Source organism: Ascidiella aspersa, chromosome 2 (genome assembly GCF_963924565.1).
Source record: "Ascidiella aspersa chromosome 2, kaAscAspe10.2, whole genome shotgun sequence".
NCBI lineage: Eukaryota > Metazoa > Chordata > Ascidiacea > Phlebobranchia > Ascidiidae > Ascidiella > Ascidiella aspersa.
The window spans coordinates 1,654,339-1,675,296 of record NC_139448.1 but is presented as its reverse complement, the minus strand read 5'-3'; the positions used below and the strand labels follow the sequence as shown (position 1 = coordinate 1,675,296).

Sequence of the window (20,958 nt, the reverse complement as noted above, 5' to 3'; positions counted from 1 at the left end):
CTTAAATCACGTACTTTCGTATTTCAAGCTTTGGAAATTATTTACGTAGTTTTTTGGAAAATTATTTACCGCCGATTTAAGATTGCGCAATATTTCGTTTTTAGGTGAAACAAATGAATTTAAAAAGTTTGATGATAATTTCACACGGGAGACGCTCAACGTAGTTAACCTCTTTGTAAGCAGTGTTGGGTTAGCCATTTAACAAACGATACTAAGGCCGATCGGACACGATACAAGAGTATCGGACAACCTGTGGAGCCACACAACGTACCAGGATGCTTAATGTTAAATCGTTGAAGGCAGAAAAACAGTGAAAATCGTTGAAGGAGGAGTTAATGCGGGTATTTGTGAGTACGGGAATATGCGGGTTGCAATTAAATCGACATGAGTTTATTATAATTGAGGATTAGTGTTGGCAGCAGTGTTTTATTGTTATTAAAAAAATTTGAAGATTAGGTTCTAAAAATTATTTTTTTTAACATTATTGTTTTAGGCCAAGTACTTTTGTAATTTCAGGTAAGTGCACATTTAAGGTCACTTTAAAAAAACAACAACTATAGATACTAAATAAACGCTCCCGGTTATACTTTGTCGGTTTAAGGTTCCGAGCAGATAAGTTGTTCAAGTTAAGTTGCTGTGTTTGGATGGACACAACATTAAGTGAGTTGATATTGTAGCTCAAGCTTGAAACAAGCTCAGTTCAAGGTAAACTTAATTGCGGCGTGCAAAATACTTTGATATGTGACGTCACAACCAAGAAGGAAGCGTGACGTCATTGAAGATTGTGAGGTCACAGTAATAGGTGGGTATATTTACGAATATCTTCGGGCAAGGTTTCTTCCATCTACTCGTGACGTCATACTTCTAAGTTTGTGACGTCACGGCCACCTTAGTTACGTCGAGGTCAAAGGTGAGCGAAGAGGTCACGGTCAAATTCGTCGGTGAGGAAGTCAAGCGAATCGGTGTTTGGGAGGTCACGTGACGAAAACTCAGCGAGCACCTTGCGCCACCTAGTGATGTTCATCTCAACTCGCTCAAGAACTTGCTCGTATTCGGGGAATAACCTCGCCAGTAAGCTGCACGTACAAGTGTGTTGTGAGTGTTGGTAGTAACATGTCGCCAATAAAACATAACTTCAATTATGTTCTAGACGAGGGTTCTCAACAATTTGTCTCCCTTGTTCACGTTTTACAAAAATACGTCATTAAAGTCGAAGTCATAATAAAAAGCGCAATTTCTAGTTTAACTGGCGACAATTTAAAACATTATATTCTCCAAGGTAGCTCCGTGGCGCCCCATGTGGTCAAGAGTGATAAATCTAGAGCTTTTGTTAAATACCGAGGTCAAGTTCAACTTCGGGCAACGCTCGTTTGTTTTGAAACAATCTTGTGTGATTACAAATATATCTTGCATAAAGTGAATAGTGTGACAAAATAAACCAATTCCCCCTAAAAACAGCAAACACATAAAATTAAATAGTTCAGTTAGAATTTGGAATAATTAGTTGGAATATTTGCTGCACGATTACAGAGTCGCTTATTTATTTGCCGTTTTGCCTGTGGGAGTGATTGCAATCAGCTGGTTTTAGCTTAAATAGTGAGTTACCTGTAGACAGGGAGTGCGATGTGGAGCATGAAGTTGATCTGGAGTTGAGGAACACAAGCTTTCTCACGATCGTAAATCACCTCAGGACTGTTGCCCATGCCTTTCTCCTGCAAGGTCATACAGAGGTTACATAGAGGTTATGCAAAGGTCACGTATGCGAGGTCATACGATGGTTACACAAAAGTCACATATGTGAAGGTCACGCAAGGTGCTATGTCTCTAAAGGTCATACAAAGGTATGTAACAATAAAATTAAATATGTTAGAGAAATTATTTGTAAAAAAGTATAAAAGTTAAAGTTTAAATGGTTAAATTAACAATAAAATCAACAGCATTTAGCACCCATTTCATCAAAAATACAATATATTGTTTCTTACCATGTCGCCTTGCGAGAAAAACTCTTTGTAGATCAGTTTCTGTAAAAATAAGCACAAAAATACGAAGTAAGGTACAGAATGAGATGCTGATAATATGGACATCTCATAAAAATGATTTTGTGAAAACACATTTTATTTGTCGTTTCTCAACATCGGTAACTGTCCACAAAGAGCATATTTTCACCATTTCTGATCAGTGTATAGTGTACCTATAAGTTTGGTATTTTAAAAATTTGGTTATGGTAAGCGAAATTCAGAAAAATTTAAGGGTTTTGGGCGTTTTTTCGGCTGCATTTTTACAAGTAACAAAAGTAGGTTTTTCTTTATTAATCGATAAAAAAAGTTTAGCACAGTGTGACATCAATCTTTTCTCCAGCCCGCAATTGTCCATCCTTACAGGTACTACTATAAAAGAAAGTCACAAAAGCTTGTCGTTTGTAATGAATAATTATAATTATAGGCTTTTCTTTAATAACTGATAAAAAAGGTTAACAAATTTCGACATAAATTTTTGATGTGGCCCGCGATTGTCAATCTTTACAGGTAACTTTAAAAAAAGTTTGGTAACCTCCGCTCTACTATAAAGAGCATGTAAAAGAAAGCAGGAAAAATATTATAAAGAATTATAGAGATCTAAAAACACTAAAGAAACATCAACAAAGTGAACTACAAACAAGAATTCCACTGACCGCGGTGTTCTTGGTTGTTTCCCATCCCTTTGTTTGGTCAGAAAGGTCACACGCGGTCATACAAAGTGCGAGCAACAGCTCCCTCTGGTGGGTGACGGTGAGGTCCATTCCCCCCTGAGCCATCACCTCAAGTTGGGGGAGAATACGTAGGTGGCTGGCCACGTCGGTCGCGAGGATGATCTGCTTCACAAGGTCCAAGGTGCGCGCGTATTCCTAAAAATATACGAGATTGTAGAAATTGTTTTACAAAACCTGATTTAAATTGCTTTTAACTTGTTTTAGCACATACCTTTGTTTCTATTATCAAAGCTGTACTGTGTATAGCGCTAAAATGTCAAATAATTTATAATTACTACATTAAAATCCGAACAAATGGATTGAAACCAATTGAGTTGAAAGAAAACTTGAAAGTAACAACACACTATGACGTCACAAACCTTCCTGTTCATGTTCTCGAATATGTTGCAACCGGAAGTGTTAAGAATGCACATCGCCTGGGCGAAGTGGTGTCTCTGTGACGTAACAATAATATAGATTTAACGTTCGAAATCGAAACAAAATATATCGACATCCGGTAAGAAATAACTTCATTACTTTTGTCAAATAGAGGAAAGTGTTAAAACTAATCCTGCAAATGCGATGTTTTACATGTCAGTAAGTTGAAATCTGCCTAAGCGTAAAAAACGTAAGTTACTTTCAGCGTATATTTTGGAATCTTTTCTAAGGTAGAAACGCTTTGGACCGCTTAAATGCCTTTAATAGTTTATTATCTGCCGCCAACCGATACTACCACGTGAAATCCGATAATATCGGACACCTCTGGTCAACAGTGGCGCTATAGTGACGTAATAATGAAGTTACCTCGAGTACGGATCCCTCCGAGCTGTAGAGGCTTGCGAGTACACTGTGCTGTGGAAACAAAACTGGGTGAGTAGTGAGTAGATAATAAATGAATAACAAAAAACGAGTATAGTAGATCATAAGTTGGAATTATTGAGTAGGGTGGGCTGTGGAAACACAGATGGGAGAGTAGATAATAATGTCATAATCAAACAGAAAGTTTAGTGGGTAATAAGTTGCTATTATCGAGTAGGTTATTCTGTGAAAACACAGCTGGGTGAGTAAATAATGACGTTATGAGAAAACAGCCAAGTATAGTGAGTAATAAGTTGCTTTTAATATGAAGTGTGAGCTGTGGAAGTAAGCTTGTTGTGGGTAGAATAACGAGTAAGAACACTTAAAACCACTAAACCCGTGTGTATGTAATTTAACCAGAATCAGCCACTTGGTTGTGGTGAGTAGCGGGTAATGAGTAAATAAATAAAGTTGTTATAAAGAGTTACTGTTACAAATAAACAAATTAAGACGGAAGTATAGTGTATAGCAGTAACTAATATGGGTAGTGGGACGATGCACGAGTAATATTTAATTTGACAATATTTTTGTAACTTTTGTGAGTGTCGTTGTACCACTAAAACATAAATCACCAACACCTGCGAGTAAATATAAAAGTTAATGAGGCCAATTCAAAGCAACATAAAGTTGCGAACCGAAGAGCAAGCCAGCCAAGCTATACTTACTGAGTTCACTTGAAACGCGTTGTTGGTTCCTCTATGGTCGAGGTCGTGGCATATGCTGGCTGTTAGTAGCGCAATCACCTCAACATCACTATACAAGCATTAATCGAAGATGTTAGAATGATAGCGTTGTTGTATATAGGAGAGTTAGCATATAAGGGCAATAAGGTTGGGCAATGGTAGCGATATTAACATTGCAACATGCATCAAAACAGGAGGTATATATATTTCTCTTGCAAACAAAAGTACCGCTACGCACATTTTGTGCAGCACTTATGTGGGAAGTGTTGCGTGGTAAAGGGCTGAATATCAACGTACTTAAGCAACTTCGGTGGTTAGCTTGGGAGGGTTAATCATTAAAACGTGCAGCAGAAGCTTCGCAGGCAAACCTGACTCCCGGTGTATTATGACACGTAAGCCATTATAGTGTGAAAAACACTTCAGGGACTAGATCACAGTTGTTGTACACATATGTCTGTATCTCTCAACACTGAAACATTGTTGGATTTTTACAATAACAATTTTGTAAAAAAGGACGACCAACCAAAGTTAGCCCCATTAACCACAAAGTGCCACCAAATAACACTTTGTAAAAGAAAAAAGTGTAAACAAATATTAAATAAAGCTTAAAAATCCAAAGTGACACACCAGTAAAAACATTTCGAGCGAAACGTGATAAAAAGCTCATTTTTTGCCTGTTTTCGCCATCATGAAAATCAGTACAAAAAGCACTAAGACTGCCCAAATATTTGATATAATTTTTCTACAAATTATAAATGTAGTAAAGTAGTCTACCAAAGCTTACACTTCAGGTCAGACACTATTGAAATATGTTAAACTTTTTTTTATTTAGCAAAAGACATTGTCAGTCATCTTATTCAAAAAGAATTTTTAACAGTGCCTGACCTGAATTGCCAGCTTTGCTATAGTATTCTGCTGTTACTGATTAGAAATTAAAACCGATATTTATCCTACAAGGGTCAAGGTCAGGGGTGTCAAACTCAATTATGCTGACGTGCCAATTTTTATCTTATAACTTCTTCCCGTGCCAAAGTTTAGCAACTATTTTTTTCTGATATTAAAATCGCTTTTATACAAAAAAAACAAACAAACATAATGTTATAATATCAGAAGTAGTTGTTTGTTGTCATAATTGCTGGGATTGTTTTGTATTGTGAATAAACAATGACAATTGGCTATATACCAAATTTAGCTTTTTCGACAATTGGCTGTTTTTTTGGGGGGGCTTGTGTGCCATTTTTTATTAGTTTTTTTTTATTACACATTTGGCACGCGCGCCTCATGTTGGACGCCCCTGGTCAGGGTGATTTCAAATATCACATATTCAGTGCAACATAAAAACAATAAATATATTCCTAGGCTCACCTTAGCCTCTTGTTAAGCTTCAGGTTCCGTGCGAGCAAGTAGGCGTGGTGCATTACTGAGAAGGCGTGGTCGAAGTTGTGGTAGGGGGGGTCCCGGTACCCCTTTCGTACCATCAGTAGGAAGTGGACCAGGGTCCGCATCGGGATGTGGAACTTAGAGATCAAACCAAGGTCATCGTACATCGTTATGCACGCCTGGCGGAGCAAGAGAGTGGGATTATTCGACCTGGGGAGCGGGTGTTGTAAAATGGATGCCATGCCATCCCTATTTCCAAGGTTCGCGCTTATTTTCAAGTTACGCACCAGGGTTCCTCAACCCCCGCACCCCGTGGATATAATAGTGTCGGATATATAAAAAAAAACGCGTTATTTTCATTGGACAAAAAGTGTTTCTTGGTCTCCGACTGCTTTTCCATTCCTGCTCTGTAAGAACGAAATCATGTTTATCTCTTTCCTTATTTTCTTAAATTAAACGTGTCATAATTATTGTTGTGTTTCGATAAACCTTTTTGTTTCTTCAGTTATCTTTGATGTTTTTTTTTTGAAGTTTTATCGTGTTTTAAAAGGTAGCTGGCATGGTGACCTTGAGGTCTTATTTCTTCGTTTTATTGCGTATTTTTCAAAACCATTACAAATGTGCGAATAAAACATTATACATAGTTGTACCTTTATCTTGAGGTTGTCGTGTAAGGACCGCGGAGGGTAGATAAACTTTCCGAAGTCGCTGTCAAGTTGGGGGAGACTAAGCTGACTCCGGGGCAGGTTTCGATCTACGTCATCAATGTCCACCTGCAGACAATAAAGCGATTTTGACGTCACAATAACTAACTTTTCCAAATACTTTGCAAGGAAAAAGTTAACTAGCTGAAATAGACCTTGCTTGTTGTGTTTATTATCGTTACATTTAACATTTAACGTCAGCAAATAATATTTTTCTGTTTTTTGTGCCTTTTTTCATTAAAATAGGAATTTAACACCTGGCAAAAAAAAACTACCTTAAAAAATCTATTAGTATTGGAAAATAAACTTTTATGAAAACTGCTAATTTGAAAATAAATTAAAAAGAAATCATGAAAAAAAAGTTAATGAAACACGGGGTTAAAAATAAACTATGGCAAAAAATCGTTGTAAAAAAGTTTGTTTAAATTGTGGTGAAGATTTAGCTCTGCTTTGGAATTTTTTATGACATTTAAACAAGCTTTTCAACACAAGTAACAGACTCGGCCACATTTTTATCGTTTTTTTTTTTGTTGTGAGTCCACGAAAAGCTTACCTTCATGTGATACGTCATGAGCTCGTTGGCCAATCGGCTCCTCGATTGAGATTCCTGCACTTCTTTGTACAAAAGCGACTGAAATCAACAAAAACAAACTTCACCACTAATATAAGTACTTAGTTTTTATAGTTGGCTTATTTGACCATTGAGTAATTTTCAGAGACCCAATTATTTCACTAAATAGTCACTGATAAATTAATTGATGCTGTAGTTACACAAGCAGAAAATTTAATGAGGGATCGTTTGAGTCCCTCAAAACACCCTAAAAAATTGACCTAAGGTATTAAAATACAGAAAACTTCAGTATTTAGAGTTTTTTTTAATTATGACTCTACAGCTGTTTGTAATCTTAGTTTGTACCCGTATTTATTTTTTTAAATTAAAATGAGTGTAAACAGGTGTAATTGTTGAAAGACAAACTATGAAGATAAATTGTAATTTATTTGTATTATAAAAAAAACATCGAAATTAAATTGTTAAAAGATTTTTAAATATCTAATTAGATTTCATAAAAATTACGTCTGTTTTACGCTAAATACGGCTATCTGGGTGTTGTGAAATATCAGAAAACTAATTCAAACTGAGTGTAGTTATTTATGTGAATACACAGCACACAAGTATAGCCGGGTGAGGGTGTGATATATAGCATCTGTTTAGATTCTATCTCTTTTATAAGCTAATCAATATCGAATGTTGACATAATTTATTGCTAATAATAGGAAATCATTAATATTTATATTGCATCAAATGCCTTTAGATAAATGCTTTTCAACCGGGGGTGCTGTATACCTGTGTTTGTACTGGATCAAAACTAAGGTATACAAATGAAGAGGCATATGGATTGGTGCATACCAAAACAGTGTCAGAAAATGTCATTCTTCCTAGCATATGTATGGGTTGTTTTTTCTTCTAGAAAGGCCAGCATTACAAACTATGTGAAAGCGCATGTTTTTGTGGCTTTAATCTTGACTAATTTCTTAACAACTAAACACTTTCGGATGGCAGTTTGCGCGGTATACTAGGTTATTAATGGTTAAACATGTACAGCAACGGAATAAAGTTTATTTATAACTCTGTTAGCAATTTAAATCCATCATCCAAATAAGATTGTATAATCCTACATCTAGAATCCCAGCAAAACATCTAGATCCAGATTAAAATAATCTAAAATTGAAATTTTAACATCTCAACCTTAACAACAGGTGATTGGAAAGTCACACTTTACACTCACATGGCTGATCGAAATTCCCGAGAAAACTGCAAACTTTTCTGCAAGTTCCTCATCGTAAGGTGTGAAGCATGCACCTTGAATAACATCAGATTATTGAGGGCTGATGTGTTTGATAAATGCTTACCCAAAAGTGATTGGAAATGAAAATTTAACATTATATAATACTATATTGTATGAAGGAATTTTGAGATAATATAGAATCGCAGCCGATACCCGATGTCAAGTGGTAGTATTGGTATTCACCGGTAGTAGTGTGGTATTAGTAACGGTTAGTCATGTTGTCGTTTTTGTGGTTGGGTTGTGGTAGCAGGGGCGTATCCAGAAATCCAAAAAGGGGGGGGGTCCCGAATTTTCAACTTCGGGAATTTCCGTCTGACGTTAATGACGTCATAAAATATTGACAGATATGACGTCATAAAACAGCGATTGTAATGACGTCATAAATAATAAAAAAATCATCAGAAACAGCCAATTAACGTCCAGCAAAAGCAAACTTTTAGACGCAAAACACAACGTCACACGTACATCGTTGACACTCCTGCCAGGCGCCAGCTGCGAAACCGCTTAGTGTACAATCGTTAACTTCAGGAGAAAAACGAAAACAAGTCCGTGAAAGGGGGGGGGGGGGGAATGGCATTTTTTTAAATTTCTTCTTGCAAGTTTTTATTACATTGCCGAAAATCAAAAATAAAAGAAATGTTGAAAAATATATGTCCAATATTTTTGAATACGTTTTCCGTTTGGCCGCGAGGCACTTGGCAGCCTTCCACGGCGCAACGGTAGAGAAGCGCTAATCTAGTTCAATAGACAGCATCAAAACGTCAAAACCGGACCTAAAAAGAACATTCGCGCGAAGCGCGAAAAATTTTCGCACTTACGTGTTAAAATACTCAAAAATTATTTGAAATGGACTCGTGTATAGTTTGTCGAAGAGGCAGCGGGCCCGATGAATTACAGCGACCGCTTGATCGACTGTTATTAATTGTCGAACACCCACTTGTTCATCAGCCAACCCGAACGAATAACGAAAGGCGAAAGACAAAAAAATATCCTGCGTTCACGGTCGATCAAACAAGAAACGAAAAAGGCGTTTTGCGTTTGATTTTGGTTTCGCATTAGCAAGACGTGTGACCCAATTACACTAAAAAAAAAACACGCAGCTTCGGACGGTGAGGTAAACCCTGACAAAAACAAACAATAAACGTTAATGTCACTTCCGAAAAGGGGGGGGGGTCCGAACCCCCAACCCATCCCCCCCCTGGATACGCCACTGAGTGGTAGTATTGGTATTCACCGGTAGTAGTGTGGTATTAGTAACGGTCTGATACTAATTTAATACAGGAATTACCTAACACCTATGCTACTTAGCCGATACAAGGGTGCTATCAGTGCTGATCCGATATTATCGAACATCCCTAGATAGGAGGGCTGTAAATTCAGTGGGCTAGCAGGCCACAAGTTCCCCAGCCTTGCTGCACAGCATTACACAAGTGTTGAAATCAACATCGCCCTTTAATCAAACCTACACGCGGTCACTTACCGGCTGGCAAGGTAAACAGGGGCATAGGAAATTTAATATAGGAATTTTAGCCAACTTTCAACAATATTTAAAGTGCTAAGCAGTTTTAAAAGAATACTGCACAGTTGGAATGTTAAATGATGTTTAATCCCTGTCAATGTGATAGCATTGTTACTTCGCTAATCTGATAACAAATTAAGCCATGATTTACAAACTATCTCAGCATGAGTATTTAAAAAAAATAGCAAATTAGCACTAAACTTAACGAAGTTGGCCATGTTTAAAGCAATATATTTTCACAAAACATTAGGCACTGCGTTTGCGCCTTCCAATTTGTTTAATTTTGCTTATTTGACTAGAGTAATGACGTCATTTGGAAGAAGTATTTGAATAACTCTTATCAGACATACCTAGTTGTCATCATAAATAACTAAGGCCACTAAAAGAATAAGCAGTTGGTAAAGTAAGTTCAGCCATATAACACTTGATTCCCAGCAAGTTGGTGCAAATTGTTTTATCATTTCAGTGTTACAGGGGATTTAACATTTGCAATGTTATAAAATCATTTCTTGTACAAATTAAATTATTACAACGACAATGCTAAACAAAGGCATGGCTAAGTTCTTCTCTTTCTTTTAAAATGACTGATATTTTAAAAGTGATATGTTTTGCTACTGTACCTTTTATTTTGTTGCAAAGTTGAGAAACTCCAACCACGACTGAAAAGTAAAAGGAAAACAAAAACTTTATTACAGTTTATTTTTTGAATATAGTATACAATTTTTCTCAATAAAAACGTTTTTTTAAATGCGCAACATCAAATTAATTTTATAAATTAATTTTTAATTTACCTCCATTGTGGTCTTTGATGGGAAAGCAAAGGATATTTCTGGATAAAAATAAACTTTATCTTAGTTTTAGTTTTTGCTATAGATGTATATAGCTTCATGTCAGCTTATATTTTTGTCTCACTAACACATATAACCAATCTGTATTCTTAATGAGCTTTACAAAAATAAAAAAAAACACCACATAGCAATGTATTTGTACTTTTGTAAATATTAAAGATAATAAGCTTAATGGGAAATGATTAAGTTTAGGCAGACTGGGTATACTTTTTAGTAGTTTGTGAGACAATACACTGGTTTATGTTGGGTGATCACCTTGTTCTGAAACCTGTTGCGTTGTCGATCCCTCTATAGAAGAGGGGGTGGGCGTAGGCGTCCTTTATGTTCAGCGTTTTGCCTGTGAAGAAGAAACATTAGGTTTAATATGCTTTGTATAATAAAATGTTAACTAGTCATTATTCTACAACGGCTATATTGCAATAGAAAACTTTCTATTCACAGTTAAAAACAATTTTTATTTTTGGTCATTTTTTGCCTATCACATTAAACAGAGTATTATTTATTTTAATTTTTTATGGAATGTTGCCAAGAACATTTTTCCAATAAAAATATGAAGTTAAACAGTGATATGCTCTTAACAAGTTAAATCAATATCGTGTGTAATAAGTTGATAAATTCCATTGATAATCTTTTTGAATTTAATGCTAATTTGGTTTCTGTTAGTATTCTTAACGTGCGAAATCAAAGACGTTTATATTCCTAATAAGCAACCTGCATATATTTCATTATGAAGCATATAAGAAATTGCAAAGTGTAGAGAATTGTTAAAGTTACCTGTAGTTGCAACCTGGCCTGCAATTCCCTGCCCAAGGGGAATTCGAACTTCATTCATATTCTACATTTCACAATAAAAACGTAAGAGTTAACATTATTTAAAATCAGGGGGGGGTCTTCTAAATAGATCCAATGCTATTTTGACACGAATACTTTCTTTTATGTTTTAATAATTAAAACGCTGTTGTTTTTAGTAATATTTAATTATTTTTTTAAGTACAACAATCCATTTTTTCGAATTCTATTCAAAAACTTTTGCAAATATTTTTTGTGTAAAAAAAAACTAGTCATAAAATATTTGCAAAATTCTTTCAAATCGAATCAAAATTAACAAAAATCTACCAAATTAAAATAAAAACTTCTAAAATAAGGTGCCAACTGGTGTTAGTCTGTTTAGTTGCATTATAGATTACCTACTAATACACATATATTTGATTTCATTTGCATGCATTTGTTATCTGCATTTAATCGTAAATAGTTGTGTGATTTAAAAATAAAAAATAAATAACATTTATTATTTCAAACAATTTGTCTAATTTTTGTGAATATCCAAGGCTTAGTTGAAAGCTATTAGCCGATGCAGAGTGGTACTTTGCGTTGGGGAAAGACTTGCTTCTTGAGTTATTAATTATGCAAGCTTATGGGAAGTCTCCCTAATTACAGGGAGGTAATGGTCCGGCATGTCAGACAAGAAATCATGACACTTCCAATTACATTCTGCCATTGGAAATCTAATTATTCCTACTGACATCTGAGATATAGAATATGTAACGCACTCTAATGACCTTTTAACCTTCCTTCTTCAATCATTAAAAAGGTTTTTAGCAATATTTAATGCTTTAGCGCAATTTTAGGTTTGTCAAGTTTGTTATTTATTAGCTCAAATAGGAATCAAGCTATTAACATCTTATGATTTTACAATTGAGAAATTAAAACTTAAAAAAGCAGTTAGAAGAAGAACACAATAATCAAGACAATTTAGTGAATGCTTTACTAACAACAGACAAAAAATTGTGGATAATCTTTTAAATTTATTTCAATGGCAGCTTAGCGCAAGCCGTATTGTATTTCTAACACACACAGTTGTTGATCTAGGTTGTACTTTTTAAACTTAACAAACAACAATATTCTTCTGTGTTTATTTTGCTCTGCTTGGTGACTTTATACCGGCATTAAATGTTTTCATCTGTATGGAAAATAAAACTAATTTGATACAAACAGATTTTTTCAAGTTAGGTAAAACCGCTAACACCAAAAACACAAAACTACTTATAATCTAATTACAAAAAAAATCACAAAAAACTAATAATTTCTAATCCACTACTTGTTTCTACAGATAGAGCTACTACAGAACAAAAATCACGTTTCTAATACATCCGACATTTAAAATAATTCTTTAAAATAAACAGTCAAATAATTATCGATTTGTACATGCAAAAAAAAATAAATTGAAAATAAAGCTGAAATTAAGCCACCAAATGTGCCTCTGTTCATGCAAAATCAAGGTTGCAGGCATACAAAGAATGCAAACCGGATTGAGGGTACCTCGAAATCGTACTGTTTTGGATCCAGCAACTGGAATAAGAGTTTAGTGTCTTAAAAGTTCTACCGAGTTTTCGCTAGCGCTACTTCTGAGAAAGAGAAATGCATCTAGATTTATTTCCATTGTGCACAAATCAAAAGTAGACAAACCATGGCTGATTTAACAACAATAAACGTAAATATACATTAATGGTCGGAACACTAAGAAACATACAGCATACAATAATTGGATTCAAACAAAGTTTTGCAAAAATATTCACTACCTTAAGCAAAGATTGTTTCGAACGTAGACAACAAAAGAGGCGACTTATTTGTTTTACAAATTCAGTTTGATTTTGCTAAACAAAGCAATCATTGCATAACAAACTATATTGTAATATTTACAATTTAAAATACATTTTTAAAGTGTTTTTTTTTACAAGAACAAAAACACAAGAGTTCCTTAAACAGTTGTGTATTAAAGAGCCTATTACATAAATTATTCAGCATAAAAAAGTAAATTTATTAAAATACGAAAACGCAATCACTTGTTATTACCTAAACCTTGCTTTAAATTAACATGAAAAAAGGGAAAACAAAAATGAGACAAAAAAACACTGCCAAAAAACAAATAATTGAATAAATACTTTTGTAAAATGTAACCAAATTATGTGCAGAAAAACAATGTAGATGATTTGCAAAACTCTTTTTGAGGATAACGCATGATTTATTTTATAAATAAAGTTGCCTAAAACCCAATTATATCTTGAAACAGAAATGACTTACCTCATCCATTGTAACAATGCCGTCAAAAACCTTGGCGACGAGTTCATTTGCATCGTTATCGACGAGAAACACCGAACACCGCTCTGCGTTCGTGAGGCTTCGCGCTTCTTGGATGATTTCACCAAGCAACATACTTACGTCGTCTAAAAGTTAAACAATAATAAAATAAATGAGATGATTGTATTGTAAAACCCTTTTGCGAACACATTGCAGTAAAAAAAGATTTAAAAAAAGTAAATTAAACAGTAATTGGTGTAGAACAGTGGTTCTCAACTTGTGGTACACGTACCACTAGTGGTACGCGAAGTCTTTTTGGGTGGTACGCTGTATGTTTTTAAATAAAATTACAGTTTTACGAAAAAGTTTAGCATTTTTTTCTATTGTAATAAACTATACATTCATCGTTATGATTGTATAGTTAAATATTTTATGCTTTATAAATGATAGGAATTTTTATCTTTCCGGAACATCTATGCAAATTTATTTTATGACATCATAGATAAACAATAAAAAATCACAAAACTTGACGGGGAAACTTTTTCAAGATTAGTGGGCCGAATTTGTTTCGAAATTTCCGGGCTAACTAATTAGCTAATCCGCCCCTGTTAATAATCCTATTTATACATTTTGAGTAAAGTTGAGTTTTTCGACAATTTGTTGGTACGCAACAATATCATAGAACCTCGAGGTGGTACGCAGTGAAAAAAGGTTGAGAACCACTGGTGTAGAATGAATACTTAAGCCAGAAGTAGGTTGCATTTTGTTTATGTTTCTAAATCCTAAGATAATTGCTGGAGGTTGTAGTTGGACGTAGAATAAATACCAAAGCCCATATAGAAGTAGGTGGCATTTTAAAAGTTTTGGAATTAATCTTTATTTATTTTTAACCTCTTCTAATTATTTGAAGTGATCTTTTTGGTGGCTTATTGCCTTTGCTCTACTTAAAGTTTTTATGCTTATGTTGATGTTGTTGTTGATGATATCCAGAAAGAGTTTAGTTGTTTAATAAAACCAAACCACCCACCGAGTCTGCTGAAAAGCTTCCGTGCAATGAGCAACATCGCTTCACACTCGCCACGAACTTTCTTCTCCTTTTGTAGAATGAGCGAAGACGACAGGACGGCCCACGACCTTGACATCACAGAGGTCACAGCGGCCACATCAGCAGTTGTAAAGCTGGTTCGATTTGGACAAAAAACAAAAACAGTCAAATGTTTGGTGCAGATCATGATACAGCTGGTGACATGTGTTAGTTTCATAAAGATTATATATTTTGCAGAAAAAAAATTAAAAAACTATTTTGATAGAAATTAGTTGTATTTGTCTTTTTGAACAATCGGTGAAAAATTGGTTATTATGTAGTAAAACACTTGTTCGGCAGTATAGGGGATCATTTACATAAGTTGAAAAAAAAGATTAAAATATACTTTTTTCTCTTATTCTTTATACGTCATAATATACAAACTCTAGTTAAGATCAAACAATCACCATTGTTCTTGGGTTTTGTTGCAGAGACAAATGATCCCGATTGTTGCATCGGAGGTTTTGCAGGTTACCGGAACACATAACGCTGAACGAACCTCTGTGTTGAACAACTCCTCAATCTGAGGACATCTGTCCTGAAAATAAAAAAAAATTGAATTTAAATTGTAGCTTAACATTATTGTTTGCATGTTTTAGTAATATTTAACGGAAATTTAAATTTATTATTTCAAAGTCAAACTATAAAAAAGTAGAGTACTATTGGCAACGAAATAGAGCATTCTTAAAAACCATTTTGCAATAAAGTTTTTTTTCTAGCGTTTTGCTTTTATCAGACCGCCCGGGCCACATACGTTTGATCTCGAAAGTATTTGCACATTTACTCGAACAAATAATAAAAACTGTAATTGTGCAAAACATTGGATGTCTAGATGTGGAATTAAATATTCACCTTCGATAACTGAAACTAAAAAATAAATCAAAAAATTAGTCTAGCGTTTTGCTTTTATGTTAATTTTATTGCAAGGGATTGTAAATCAGTAAAAAAGTAAGGGATTGGCAAAGTAAAATATTTAAAAGTTTATTGCCACATGCCAAAGACAATTCTTAATGCCTGTCTGTAATAAGTAATGGTTGGTGTCTTGTTTTTAATTAAATGATTTTTCTAGAATCTTTGTCATTCGCTTCACGCTTGGGTGGTCATGTGCGTTATATGTAACCGCGATTCACGAAGTTAATAATTTCATACTTGACTGTCAAATTATAAAAAAGTAGAGTATTATTGGGCATTGGGCAAGGGAAGCTTGAATGTTAAAAATAAAAGATTAAAAATTACCTAGTTTCAAATATGTTATACAAACTTTAATTATATCTGACCGCGATTTACGAATTTAATAATTATTTCATACTTTACTGTTGCTCCACACAGTTTAAGGTGTTTTAGGGGATCTCTAATTACCTTAACATTCTCTTAAATTCCTTCAGGGGTCACTGTTTGAACAATTGTGTGCTTTTAGCATACTTAAATAGATAGTTACAGTCTGTCTCTTAAAATGTATATTGGTCATGTTGGCCCGAACTTAAAAATCTGGCTTTAATCAGTTAAAGCTTTAGGTCACATTCCTGAATATTAAAGCACTCTTACTACAGTTACAGCTAGCAGATGGCAAAATAAAATACTGAATAACAATTGTTTTGGTTCACTTGGTGTTAACTTGCCACATGCTGTTTCAAGTGAATCAATTATTTACTGACTCACAAAATACAGAACATGTTTAAAAAGTGATTACGTATACAAAGATGGCATTAGAAAAATTATTTTAAAAATTAGATGAGTTATATTTCGATTCCACAAGATTTTAGTGAAAAATAACTTGATAAATATAGTTAGTATATTTTGCTTGTCTGCAACGCTGTGCTATTAGAGTAGGCTGGATGAGTTACATTAATTATATTGTAACATCTTACTTGTATGGAAATCCATTGTTTATTTTTGCAAATAGATCCGAAGAGTCCTTCGTGAACCTAAAAATTAAGTGAAAATTACTTGGGTATGTTCTGTAGCTTGAATATGAATAACACAGCCAAATAGGTGTCTAACTGATTATGATAAATAATAAACTTCTTTTAAACATAATGTCAGTTACTCAGCCTATTTGGTCTTAGTATTCATATCCATATTCAAGTTTTAAACAAATTCTACATTTAAACAATTACATAAATCCTACATCACAAAACATTTTTAGCGTTAAAAAATGACAAAAGTAATTTTATATTCTCAACCCTTGGCACTTGGGTTAATGTGAATGGGTTCACATTTACAATTGTTGCCAAACAAAATAAGAACATTAGGTCACATTACTGAAATTGGAAAAATAATATTCCAAGATGTAGACTTTGAAAAATAAGGATGAGTTAAAAAATAGATATGGCGGCGCTAATCATGTAGAAATTTGAATATTACCGGAAAGCAAACTTCGTAATCGAGCTTGTTGGTTCCGATAACTTGGCAAGTGATTTGGTTGAGCTCCTCAGAAACTAGAAGAATGCAGCTCAGTTCGGATGAGGTTTGACGCACAAGCTATAAATATCAATTTTACATTAAAAATAATATTGCTTACAGAGTGCATAGGCGCTTGGCTTTAATGTGCCAATAAACTTCAATCAATTGTAGTTAATTTTGTACATATTTTTGTTAAAAAAAAAAAATAAATTTCCTCACAGCTAAAATATATTTTTTATTTGGTAAAAACCGTATGACAAAATTTTAAGTTTTATATCACTAATAAGTTGGTACATTTTAAAAACATAAAAAAGGTTTAAAGCCATGCACTATTTCAACGGAAGTCATCAGTGCTTGCCAGTTTCATTTACCATGGCTTATGGATTAATAACAAATCCCTGGTTTATACGCAAGTGCAGGTTTTCAAGTTCTTATAGTAAAAAAATATTTAATGTTTCATACTGTAGTATCTTTCGTAGTTAACTGTTACTCATTTATTGATTTTTCAAATCTAAAATAAACAGGGTAAAAATAACACTCAGTTTCAACCGAAGTCATCAGCTGCTTCCTGGATTTACCTTAGCTTATCATTAATACAAAAATCCCTGTTTACAAATCCCAGGGCAGGTGGTAGACTGGGAGATAAGATGTTTCTACAAAGGGAGTATTGATTTTCAGACAGAGAGGTCCCTCACATCCCATAACACTTATTGATGATGAAAAGTGACATTTCAATTACTTACATGCAAATTGAGCATGACTTGCATTTCCGTGGCGTCCACTGCGTTAATTAGCTCCTCTAAAAGAAAAAATGTTGATGGATTAATAAATTTTAATAAAATACGTGTCCCTTTACAAAAGTTAGAAATCAAAAACTTGTTTGGATGTTAAGGTAATATATTCCACTTCTATGAGTATCGTGAGTATATAATAACACAACAATTTATTTAAGTTCTGTACTTAGTTTGGTCTTAATAAATCAATGTATAACCACAATCGTTTTTACAATTCACATTCAGGCAGACATTTTTAATCAGTAAAAAGGTTTGTCAACTCTGCCCTGCAAGATTCCATAGTTTTTTTCTCATTTAAAAGAATCATAAATAAAAAAATATATATTTTTGATCTTACTAGCAACTTATACAAGCAAAATTTGTGAGACATATTCTTATTTAAATACAAAACAATGTCCTTATATTTACCTTACACCAAATAAAGATATTTACACAAAACAAATATTACCAGAAAGTTGCATTTCTGGCGAAGTAGTTTTACAAATTGAAGAATCGTGTTGTTGAAGAATACGGGAAAAACAGGTGTTAGCCTGAAAAATAATTCACAAAAACAAATGCTTACAAAACATAAACAAAATGAAGTAGGGCAAAATAAACTAAAAAGGTAGGAATCAACGAAGTTATAAAACATTTGTGTTATGCTTACATGTTGAAGAATAAGGTTTACTTGCGAGGTTTCTGGCTCTTGCGTTGCTCCACAAATCTACAAAAATATATTCATCATAAACCTTTGTAAACAAATAAAAAAACTTTTTGACCTGGCCCATTTTGCTTCATGCAGACCCTAATATTCTTGGGATAATTTCTTAAGATTTAAAACAACGTTACACTCAAAAATCAGTGTAAAGAATTGTTATAGTTGTTTAACATTCAAGTCAGCAGTATTCTTATACAGTACTTACTGCACACAAGCTGTTAAATATCATTAAAATTAGATGAGAATGATGCCCAGGTAACGGGTTAATAAAATTTAATCTTTTAAATGTGATGTTAAACTACAGATTGACTGATATTACTTTTTAGATACCATCACTCCATTTTTAATGTGTTTTCAAAATGTTTTTATATACCAGTAATATAGTCAAAAAGTTAAGAAAATCTAAAAAACATAACATTCTGTTTATTTGCAAAACCCCTTAAAAGTTCATAACAACTCCTGGGGTTGAGGCCCCAGTTTTAAAACCAATGCTCTTAGTATTTAAAGCAATCACAAACAAAGTTGAATATTTTGTTTAGTGTTACAGATATTATGAGGGCACATCCCTAATTTTAAAGAGATGACACATCCTCTGGCTACGCCCCCAAAAATGCAACCCGACTATTATTTTATCCCTTTTAAATTGTTTAAACTTTTTATTTAATTTAAATGTACGAATAACAACCAGTTAAAAACCAAAAAGACTATATAAGTCAATCTTTGTTGACAGATGTGTTTTTTAATTTGAGAACTGAAAATCAGGCGGCACAGTTTAACAACGAATTGTATTCCAAAACTTATAAACAAAAAGAAAGTTATTTAAAATCTTGTCAATATCATAATGCAATTAGTCGTTTAACAGTGCCATCTGATTTCTATGTCTAAGTCAAGTAAAACTGTCTGAAAAATGAAAAATAACTGTACAGAGTAAATTTTATCTTAAAACAAAACAAACTTACCACAAATACGATTGCGTGGTCTGTGTTCTCAGTGGGCTTTAGTGTAAGGAGTATAACTGTGAAATAAAATAGTGAAATTTAAGTTGGAAGTTCTCAAGATTTACCAAATTTTAGGTAACCAACCATCATCTCCACTTGAAATGAAACGTCTCAGTCCATCGTCGATAGAAATTGACGTCTGTCTCCATTGCTTGTTTAGGAAATCCTTACTGCAACACACAACACTGGTTAAAACAAACATTTGGATTAAATAAAAAATAATCTTTAAACAAAAGTAAAAATGTTTGATACAGAGTTTTATTGGTTAGTTTTTCAAAATATAAAGTCTTCATTTAGGTTTAAAGAAATTACGCATTTTTAGGGGTGAAAATTAGTGTCACAAACAAACAGAGAATTTTTGTTTACCTGAACACACAACTTTTAACTCTTTGTTTGAGATAAAACTCAATCGCTGGTTCATTCTGTTCGAAATCCACCTCAAAGCAGTGTGAAGATAACTACAGAAGAACCATAAAGACATAAACTTTTGTGATTAACGCAAAAAAATAAAAGCTGGCAAAACGTTTTGAATTGAACAGAAACATACAATTCAGAAAGACTAAGTAACAAGCCCCAAGCTAAATTTAACATTATTTGAAATTAAGATCCATACAATTTACAGCAGCCTACCGAATTGAAAAGTTCTTCTTTAAAACATCTTTGAAGAGATTGTACGACTTCTCCTATCGTTGAACATCCGCATAATTCCAGCAAAATCGCATTTAAAAGTTCAGAACTGCTTTTCTGTTGAAGATAAATTTATATTTAGGGTTTAAGCACTTCGATCTGATGGTATTTGATGTTCATTAAAATTCGGTGTTAGAAATATCAAATATATATATATATATATATATATATATATATCATTTAACAATTAAAATACAATTTCCTTAACAAGGTTTGTAAAACAAAATGGTCTGTTACTCTGTTAAACTCAGCTTCATACAAAACTGCTTGTACACATTTTACCTACATCAATACCTTACACAACACATGCTATTTTACATTGTAAATTCAGTCAGTCAATAATTCTTATGTTAAATAGGTAAACAAACCTGGCTGGGAAGTTGATTGATTTTTCGTTTTCTGTCAAAACCGTTTTTAATGTGTTGAAACAGGGCGAAAAGCAATTGAGGAAAGACCACAATCATTTTGCCGCAAATACATTTCCCTTTGGGTCACGTTAAGCTTTTAATGACCCCATTAGTCCAGTATTCATAATCCCATCTCATTTTCTTTCACTAAAATGTTAAGTTTTAAAAACATTTCTTTTCAATCCTTTTTGTTTATTTTGGTTGATTAGCGACACCTAGAGGATTATTTTTTAAATATTTTTG

The 20,958-nt window shown here is 33.6% G+C and overlaps 1 protein-coding gene across 1 annotated transcript; it reads right to left on the bottom strand.

Moving 5' to 3' along the window:
• Positions 1 to 9: 9 nt before the first annotated feature.
• Positions 10 to 20,852, bottom strand: LOC146163067 (cGMP-dependent 3',5'-cyclic phosphodiesterase-like). The gene is made up of 29 exons (XM_083383209.1): positions 20,677 to 20,852; positions 20,252 to 20,365; positions 19,988 to 20,079; positions 19,706 to 19,791; positions 19,583 to 19,638; positions 18,573 to 18,629; positions 18,375 to 18,456; positions 17,876 to 17,931; positions 17,094 to 17,210; positions 16,598 to 16,654; positions 15,137 to 15,267; positions 14,673 to 14,824; positions 13,649 to 13,791; positions 12,887 to 12,916; positions 11,342 to 11,402; positions 10,823 to 10,904; positions 10,511 to 10,548; positions 10,340 to 10,378; positions 8,141 to 8,214; positions 6,907 to 6,984; positions 6,300 to 6,422; positions 5,635 to 5,828; positions 4,252 to 4,339; positions 3,533 to 3,580; positions 3,109 to 3,183; positions 2,672 to 2,884; positions 1,983 to 2,021; positions 1,606 to 1,712; positions 10 to 1,076 (listed from the first exon to the last, which is right to left on the bottom strand). The coding sequence occupies exons 1-29, from the start codon at positions 20,770 to 20,772 to the stop codon at positions 905 to 907; spliced, it is 2,700 nt and encodes an 899-aa protein (XP_083239335.1). The 5' UTR covers positions 20,773 to 20,852; the 3' UTR covers positions 10 to 904.
• Positions 20,853 to 20,958: the final 106 nt, after the last annotated feature.

What these genes read in the sequence shown, in the direction of transcription:
- LOC146163067 (XM_083383209.1), bottom strand. Translation starts at nt 20,772, where the DNA reads ATGATTGTGGTCTTTCCTCAATTGCTTTTCGCCCTGTTTCAACACATT. An exon ending in AACAATGGATTTCCATACAA is followed by an intron (nt 15,268 to 16,597) that starts GTAAGATGTTAC and finishes TTTTATTTTCAG; the next exon opens with GACAGATGTCCTCAGATTGA. An exon ending in AAACAACCAAGAACACCGCG is followed by an intron (nt 2,022 to 2,671) that starts GTCAGTGGAATT and finishes TTATTTTTACAG; the next exon opens with AAACTGATCTACAAAGAGTT.